Here is an 8,875-nt window from a genome sequence, read left to right as displayed (position 1 = left end):
ATTGACAACACATTGACTTAATCATGTTTGCAATATATTTTTGTTTAGACATACCGAGTTCCGAGTTCCGGACACCCGAGACCCGAGACTGCCGAGTTCCGGGTGTTGGGTGTCTGGAACTCGGAACTTGGGAAAATTTGGAGAGATCAATACAATTTGATTCACAATCAAGTTGATTGACAAACACCTTGACTTAACTATGTTTGCAATATATTTTTGTTTAGACATACTGAGTTCCGAGTTCTGGACCCCCGAACCCCGAAACCCGAGACTGCCGGGTTTTGGGGTTCAGGGGTCCAGAACTCGGAACTCGGTATGTCTAAACAAAAATATATTGCAAACATAGTTAAGTCAATGTGTTTGTCAATCAACTTGATTGTGAATCAAATTGTATTGATCTCCCCAAATTTTCCCAAGTTCCGAGTTCCGGACACCTGAAATCCGAGACCCGGCAGTCTTGGGTTTCGGGATTCGGGTGTCCAGAATTCAGAACTTGGTATGTCTAAACAAAAATATATTGCAAACATGGGTAAGTCAATGTGTTGTCAATCAACTCAATTGTAAATTAAATTGTATTGATCTCCCCAAATTCTCCCAAGTTCCGAGTTCCGGACACCCGATACCTGAGACCCGGCAGTCTCGGGTTTCGGGGTTCGGGGGTTGGTACATCTCGGTTTGGAGTTTGGCACTGAAAATTTGACATATATATTTTTGTGAGTGTTGTGCTTCTGGTGTCCATGCTTAGAAATAGGATTTGTTGCACACCAGGGTTCAGGTGTGGGGTTTTTCCACTTCAGTCCTGGATTATTGGTCAATGCCACACATGATCGATTCATGTTTTTGTGCTTAGGGGTTTAGATTTGGTGGTTGATGGTAGGTATATGCACTCATAGTGTACATGTATCCTATGTGTTTGATTCGCTGGTGGCTACATCAGCTGTATGTCTTGATGGAACATATCTAGGCTCACCCATATATGTAATACACCCGCGTCGGCCCGCCCGTCTATGTATTATCCCCCACGTCAGCTGACCCATCTATGTAATACATCCTATGTTGGCCCACCCGTCTATATAATACATCCTACATCGGCCCACCTGTCTATGTAATAAATATTTTATCGCACCCTCAGCCCACCGGTCTATTTGATATCCCTTTCGTCGGCCCACCCATATATGTAATACATTCCACGTCAGCCCACCTGTATATGTAATACACCCTACGTCAGCCCACCTGTCTATGTAATATTTCCCTACCTCGGCCCACCCATATATGTAATACACCCACGTCAGCCCGCCCGTCTATATAACAATATTTGCCTTACATCTCTCTTCAGCCCAGCTGTCTATAATATCCTACTCTACATATTACCTAGATGGGCTCACCCATCTCCATGAATGATCATATTCCCCCGGCCCATCCGTCAACATTAAGGATATATATATCATTGGCATACATGGGCCCACCCGTCTCCATCGGAAATAATATGTGTCCCGGCCCATCCGTCATCATTGAGAATATACACAACATGGGCCCATGATCAGCTGGCCCGTCTCATACGGGATATTATGGAGGTCGGGTGGCCCGTATAATACGGAATTTGTCACTGAAGGGGCTCAGAATAGTAAACATACTGATACTATCAAGGTTATTATACTGGTTCTTGATGTGGTGCTTTCGAGTGAATATCAGAGTGGGACTAACTGACCCACTGCCAGTTTGCGTTCCCTGGATCCAATTAGGACCGGCTTCGATGTTGTACTGCTTTCCAGGGACGCCAATAGCATAATTCTGTGTCCTTCCACCTAGCTCATCGCGCGCTTCGACAATCAGGAAGTCGCCAATGCCCTTGCGGTGTAACGTGCGTGCTGCAATGACGCCAGCAACACCTCCTCCAAGGATTAGCACTTTGGTATCTTTGGTTGAGCGATGATTGTAATGAGTAGCGATGAGGGTGATGGCAAAGCTGTGGCAAAAGTGGCAAAGCCAAGGAGCACGGCGAGGTGGACTTGATGTATCTTTGTGATGGGTGAAGACACGCCTGATCCAAATGATGAATCCGAGACATTTATACCAGCGGGGAATGACATGATGCAGGGGACCTGGATAATTAGGCGATCTTGGCACAGCTGGAAGTGAGTAACCGGATACGACTACACGCCCAAATGTCCATAGCCTTATGCTGATATTGGACGAAAATTGTTTCACACACATAAGCATGTGGTAAAAGCAAGGTTTGAACGACCGTTTATTAAGATTAGGAAAAAATGCTCAATGGTGGTTGATTTACCGTGTTTATGGGACCAAAATTTCTGAGGTTGGATTGAGGTCAGGCTGAGCACTATGGCCACCCTGGACAGGTGGTGGTAGTGCAGTGTGCAATACACCAAGAGTTCCTCTCGACCTCTACTTTTTTTCCCTCTCGAAAAGCACTTTTTTTTGATCCAAAAACCTTGAAACGTCCAAACGTGAACAGAGCGCTTGTCTGTTTGTCTTCATATATTAGCCTAACAGTTAGTTATTTGTACCCAGTGAAAAACCTTGAAACATCCGAACATGAATGGAGCGCTTGTCTGTTTGTCTTCGCGTATTGGCCTAACAGTTGGTTATTCGTGCTTAGTGAAAAACCTTGCAACATCTGAACGTGAACGGAGCACTCGTCTGTTTGTCAAAATCCGGTCCTAGATTCCTAGCAATATATCTACGATAAACGACAGATTTATTTATACAACGGTAGTGGTTATATTGTAGAATTTGAGAAGACGAGGCAGTGAGTAGGGAGACACGAAATGACTTCAAACTGACATAGCAATGGATGTGAACGTGGTGCGAAACAAATTAGTGGACAAGGTAAAGCATAGGGAGACACAAGGCGACTGCAAGCTGACGGTACGATGAATCCTAGAACATGTGAACGTGATAGGAAAAAAATTAGCGGACAAGGAAGCCAAGGATGCTAGAAGTACATACCTATTGAATATCACTCTATATCACATGTCGATATCCATGTCATCCTGTGATGAAAGGACGTCAGAAACGAATAGTTGTGCTGAGAGATGCACGAACCGAGTGAGTGCGCATCTCTACATCAACATCATCAATGTCCATATATTCCTGCGACGGAGTTGCTGAGAGATTGAGCGCACAAAATGAAGGATACATACCGGTTGAGCACTGTTCTCCGTTAGACTGTCGCACACCTCCATCGCATCCTCCCCACCGGCCTCATCATCATCGACGATCATGTAGTTTTCCTGCAATGAAAGAATGTAAGAAATGGATAGATAGATAGATATCTTTACATACCGGTTGAGTGTTGTTTGCGACATCCTCCCCTTTGTGTTCGTCGTGGTCAATGTCCATCGGTTCCTACAATGAACAAATGTTAAAAAAATGGACTAAAGTACGCATTACACTTACTAGGTGAGTCCCCTCCCCTTCACATTTGTCGTGGTCAACGTCCATGGAGTCCAACGAAGCAACAATCTATGCACCTTCAGTCTTATATCAGAGTAGATATGAAAGCACTTACTGAATACATCATCGTACTAGTGGTTACTATCAGATTGTGTAATGGTAAGATGTTGGCGAAGGTGTTGGTCAGTTATTTGTTGTGACGCGTTGTGATTGTGATTGTGACAATCACCTCTGAGTTTTGTCCGTCACCACTGCAATATGGCGACTGCTATGATGAGCTTTGGCCTTTTGTCAAAATGATGTTAGCGAATAAAACTAAAATTATTATCTCAAGCAGCGTGATACAAATTTCGCCAGAAGGGGAGGGGCTTCAGTTGATGTTCATCTTTAGCCGAGAGCCAAAATACAGGTGCTGAAGGCTCCAGAAAACAAAAAAGATCTACACGCTGAATGGAAGCTATGAAGCTTGAGTAGCGTGCTGCGAGTCACATGACATGACAATGCTCAATGCGACTAATCGCGAGAGCAAAGAGATGTTTCGATAAGCTAACAAGGAGACAGCTAGATGTCAAAATGAGCACAGTCAAAGTCCTTGAGTGTGAGGTATTTGAGGAGCTCGAAAGGACGTACATGCAGCAACGTACCCATGTCAATGACACCGGCGGAAGAGAGCGACGGTGAAGATATTCACGATGAAGGCGTCTAGGAATGGCATCAAGTAGATGTACAAGAACAATAGCGCAGGTGTGCGTGACACGAACATGGCCTTGATAAAAGTCAAATATTTCTTTGGATGTTGTGTCCATATGAAGACCAGAAGCTTACCTATGTACTGGAAGTAATGTGTCTTTTCCAGTAATAGATTGGATGTAACATACACATGCATGGGTATGAACCTATTCAAGGCGGTGATTGTGCCAAAATACAATAGTTGACGTTGGTCGTGGTATTACTTGTGCAAAGTATTATTAAGAGTCACTTGAGAGTCACTGCCAAATGCTCACTGCTCACGTTCATTGACCAAGTATTCAATTGCCCTCTGGCCCTCCGCAACTTCACCAATCGATTCAATTATGGTCTCTCAAATTTCTGTAAACTCATTCTATGTCGAGAGGTATTCTTCTTATTTTTATAAAGTTCCCAATACAATTTCCCTGGGGGCCCTGTGCATGAACATCCAGCAACGTATCAAGCAGAAATTTCAGCGTGAATGGTATGAAGACCAAGTCCACTCTGATCTTACGTCAATTATCTTATCTTCAAGTAAGCTCTGTTATTCTATTGATGTTGTTCATTTACATTATTTCCAGACACACATGGCTCCACCTTACTAGAAAACAATGCTACAATCCTTGGCGATCTATGTGGACCGATAGACCGCATACATGCAATCGTTCCTTCACAACAGCTTGACAGTTCCAAAGCTCCCTCGCAGCATGTGGCATTGATGCCCAATAGCATGAGCAGTCCTGACTATGACAGGACTCAGGAGCTCCTATTTCTAATATGTACACTCGACCAGAATTTGACAGAAGTGAGGCGAGCATGAGAGGAGGATAGGCGAGCACAATCAGTGCGAGACAATGAACTCACCACATTGAAGGCATCAATGGATGCTATCGTTCAAAACCAGCAACAAGTATCTGAAGAAATGAGGGTATGGAACCACGACCGTGCAGATGACATCCGTCAGCAGAAGATGATACAGCAAAACTTGAAGGACAACCAGGAGCATTTAAGCCACCTTCGGGAAGCTCATGCCCACAATGAGCGAGTTTGGATCTACAGCGACCAACAGATCAAAATGTTGGAGGATGGACGACAGGAGGGTGGTATCCATATCAGAACACTGGAGAATTCCCTCACTGTGGAAGGGACATGGATCAAACAGTTGGAGAGTTCGATCGAAAGCTCAAAGAAACAGTGTGAGGTGCAGATGAAGGTGATACACGAGGAGGCAGAGGTGAAGTTGAAGGACGTAGAAGCAAAGTGCAAGGATGTGGAGGTGATGCATGACGCGGGGAAGAGGCAGTGGGAGGTAGAGAAGAAGGCATGGGAGGTGGAGAGGTCGTCAATGACTGATCGTATCGAAGAGGTTGAGGATATGACCATTGCAACTGTTGGTTGGGTTTGTGGCATGGTACGTCTTCAATCACTCGATCATAACAACAACAACAAATTAACATTCAATCAGGACACTAAAATAATTGATTGCATCCTACTCCGGCATCTCCTCGACCTTACTCAAGCCAAACTTGCCAAACTTGCACAATTGACTGTGCCTCCAGGCACCAACCGTGCTACACAATCTATTTTGTGGCGACATGCACTTGGAACTACCCATGTATTTGCAGAATGCTTGCAAACAGCGCAGCGACTTTTGAACAGAACGGACACCCAGCTCGACAGTGCTACTGTTCAATTCATGGCTGATGCGAAAGGGATGGATCTCGCCATCCAAAAATTATCTGCAATTCGAGAAACGGGTGACCTCGTGGCCCACCTGAAGCCAGAGCCATTTGTCAAGAAGCATTCATACAAAGCATTTCACGCCATAATGTTACTGAGGAGTGTGCAGGTCTTTTAGCGATGGTTAAATTTGTTATGATTGGCACAGTTTGCTCATAGGTACGACTATGAGCTATGATGTACAACATATGGTATTCTAGTTGATAGCTACGCAAATCTCGAATGTTGTATGTAGAATTTTGTCGCTTCATTCAAAAAGGAGGTCAAAAATGAATAGACAAGAAATGGTTCGTCCCTCACTGGCTGCAATTATGCAATTTCACAATTTGTTCATGAACCCAAGGACTTCTCAATTCACTGATCAACTACTACTGGCAGCTGCAGGCACTTTCATCAATTTTTTGGAGATTTCATGTTACAATGTTTTTATGTGTCATAGCTCTCTGCACCAATGTTCATCCTTGTCTTCCCATGACACAATCTCTCCCTTGTATTGTTGGTGTTACAAACTAGGATAGTTCTAACAGCAAGGGCTCGACAGAGCGTTCGTGTTGCTGAGATTCGTAAAGCCCTTCAAATAAGAAGAGATTCGTAGACTTAGTTAAAGGAGTGCTTTAACTAAGAGATCAGTTCTGACGACTTAAGATTGGTGGTCTTAAGTGAAGGAAGTTCTGGATAAAACCTAGTAAGATTGAAGTGACGTTTCTAGGTAAAGTACACGTGCTTAAATAGGACACTATATGCGCACGGACCAAGGCTAAGGTGGGATAATAGTACACAGGTCGAATATGGAAGTCAGATCAAAAAGGGGAATTCAAGAGCGAAGAAAAGGTGATGCATAATAGTGAATCGTTAAGTAGGGAGCAAAGTGATTGTAACAGTTGGTCTGGGAAGCTCCCATGGAATTCACCCATAGCCGGACTTTCTGCAAATCTGTGTGTGGTCGAGCAGTTATGTCATTCAACTTGTGAGCTGTTTCTCCCTCAGTGAAACCATTTATGCTGGTGTTATGAGCTGGTCCCGGGCCATTTTGCCCCCACACACTGGCAGGAGACTATTATATATCAGTCGACCATGGCGATTAATTTAATCTGCTGATAGTAATTGTGATTATGAATTCCGCCCTGAAAATACGAAATCAGCCAACAGGAATGCAGCATAGAAGACTGCAGCATGGTTAATGCGTGGAGTCGTCATTATGAGTGCAGGGCTGACACATTGGTTCGGCACCCACACATGCCTGGCACTGGTTGACTTTTTCTTTACTCTCCTACTCAGAGCTGAAGCAATGCCTAGGTCTTCAGGTTCGTCAATATCTCGACTAGATCCCGAAGGTAACAGATTACCACTACCTTCCTTCGATATTTAATTGTTTTATCTTGCAGTTTACATGCAAATCAAAGGCAGAAATGAAGTTGCCTGCAAAGTGTGTACAAAGCGGAACGAGAGCCTTCTCACTATGAGAATATGCCATGTTAGTGGTCATGACCGAAGCAAAAAACATCAGCGGCCAGTTACCTGTGCTTTGGAGCGTGTGGAAGCAGGAAGTCCTCATGTGTCTAAGCCCTCTGCCCTGGAAACTGACGTGGACATGCTTGACCTGCCAACACTATTTTCCCTGCTAGACTCAGATAGCACTGCTCCCCCTGAAAACTCAGCTTTTTCACTAGAGAACATCACAGGAGCCACTGATGATGATCATCTTGAAGTCCCTATTGGCGATCCGTGGGATAGCACAGTTACCAAACACACAATCGGCAGTGACTACTATGAAGAAATACTGGCAGCACTCCGACGAGGAGAATCGTTATTCTTGTGTCCCTTGGAACCTCTCATGGAGGAGATTGGAGTAGAACTTGACAATGATCTCGCTATTGAGGTAGATGACACAATTCTCGATATTCTTGGTAAGTTATGTTGCATATATTTCTCTTTCTTGCATTAATACCAGTCCAAGTAGATGACGACTGCTCCCGCACAAATGAAATCAACCCAGGTTCCTCAACTTATCCATGGACGTCAATATCGGTATAATTTTGGAGTCATGCGCTCGCATTCAGGTACTCACCTGTCAAGTAGGAATGTATCACACAACTCCTATTCAGCTCGCCTTGCACTCGGTTTTCGGAGGCTCAAAAGAGGGCCGTTCTGGACTGGGCTACTGCACTCGGTGCTAAAGACGTTCCGACACTGTACAGTATCAAGAAAACTCAAGACCATATCCGTGACTTAGTGGGAAATCCAACTGAAAAGGTTTGCGCAAAGTCGGGCACCGTGTTTTACCTCAATTCTGTTGCAAAAGCAATCGCAAAGGTCTGACTTTTACAAATACTCATACAGTTCATCACTGACATTATCTCCAGGATTATGGCAATCCTCTTACACGGTTCACCATGCGGGATTACCCAGAAGAAGGAGATGGAAGGATGTCGCAAGTTCATCATGGCTACAAGATGATGCACAACCTCCCTGATGACCTTTCCCCACCTACAGTCCGTGTGGGAATCAACATTTTCTTTGTTGACGAGCTCCTTCAACTGTCGTCCATGGAATATTTCATTCCAAAGAAGTTTTTTGAGGTGAAGATAACTCCTGACAACAACGCTCAGACATTGGCCTTAGGTCACATTGTTGTGCGGACTGACGTGAGTTACTGTTATGACTACGACAAATTTTATCTGACTCATTGGTATTAAGGCAGGATTTTCTGTGGATCCCAAGCGCGTGCTCACTCCAGTCTTGTCATTTGTACGGACATTTGAGGATATTAAAGGCCATGCAACTGAGTTCGAGTGCGGTTTCACAGGTTTCATTCACTCGTCGATATCTCTGTCTTCAAGGGCTGATTAGGTTAGTTAGTTAGTTAGTTAGGGTTAGTTAGGGTTAGTTAGTTAGGTTAGTTTAGTTAGGTTAGTTAGGGTTAGTTAGGGTTAGTTAGGGTTAGTTAGGGTTAGTTAGGGTTAGTTAGGGTTAGGGTTAGTTAGGGTTT

The 8,875-nt window shown here is 44.2% G+C and overlaps 4 protein-coding genes across 4 annotated transcripts; 2 read left to right on the top strand and 2 right to left on the bottom strand.

The window, feature by feature from the left end:
• Positions 1-1,644: 1,644 nt before the first annotated feature.
• Positions 1,645-1,839, bottom strand: F5891DRAFT_898757 (uncharacterized protein; the record flags this gene model as incomplete). The annotated part of the gene is made up of 1 exon (XM_041373418.1): positions 1,645-1,839. A coding segment is annotated over one exon (195 nt), but the record flags the coding sequence as incomplete, so codon positions are not given.
• Positions 1,840-2,990: 1,151 nt separating this feature from the next.
• F5891DRAFT_1204138 (uncharacterized protein) lies at positions 2,991-3,541 on the bottom strand (the record flags this gene model as incomplete). The annotated part of the gene is made up of 6 exons (XM_041368978.1): positions 2,991-3,014; positions 3,067-3,114; positions 3,165-3,254; positions 3,307-3,369; positions 3,421-3,486; positions 3,533-3,541. The coding sequence occupies 6 exons, from the start codon at positions 3,539-3,541 to the stop codon at positions 2,991-2,993; spliced, it is 300 nt and encodes a 99-aa protein (XP_041216106.1).
• Positions 3,542-5,026: 1,485 nt separating this feature from the next.
• F5891DRAFT_1204137 (uncharacterized protein) lies at positions 5,027-6,004 on the top strand (the record flags this gene model as incomplete). Its single annotated transcript, XM_041368977.1, has 2 exons — positions 5,027-5,557; positions 5,612-6,004. The coding sequence occupies 2 exons, from the start codon at positions 5,027-5,029 to the stop codon at positions 6,002-6,004; spliced, it is 924 nt and encodes a 307-aa protein (XP_041216105.1).
• A 1,341-nt stretch (positions 6,005-7,345) lies between these two features.
• On the top strand, positions 7,346-8,736 carry F5891DRAFT_1204136 (uncharacterized protein; the record flags this gene model as incomplete). The annotated part of the gene is made up of 5 exons (XM_041368976.1): positions 7,346-7,793; positions 7,847-7,914; positions 7,966-8,199; positions 8,250-8,531; positions 8,584-8,736. 5 exons carry the CDS (start codon positions 7,346-7,348, stop codon positions 8,734-8,736), a joined length of 1,185 nt encoding a protein of 394 aa, XP_041216104.1.
• Between the last annotated feature and the right edge of the window lie 139 nt (positions 8,737-8,875).

The sequence above is a fragment of the Suillus fuscotomentosus genome (assembly GCF_016647785.1).
Source record: "Suillus fuscotomentosus strain FC203 chromosome Unknown F5891scaffold_635, whole genome shotgun sequence".
Lineage (NCBI taxonomy): Eukaryota > Fungi > Basidiomycota > Agaricomycetes > Boletales > Suillaceae > Suillus > Suillus fuscotomentosus.
The sequence above is the reverse complement of the archived record's forward strand: the minus strand, read 5'-3'. Positions and strand labels throughout refer to the sequence as shown.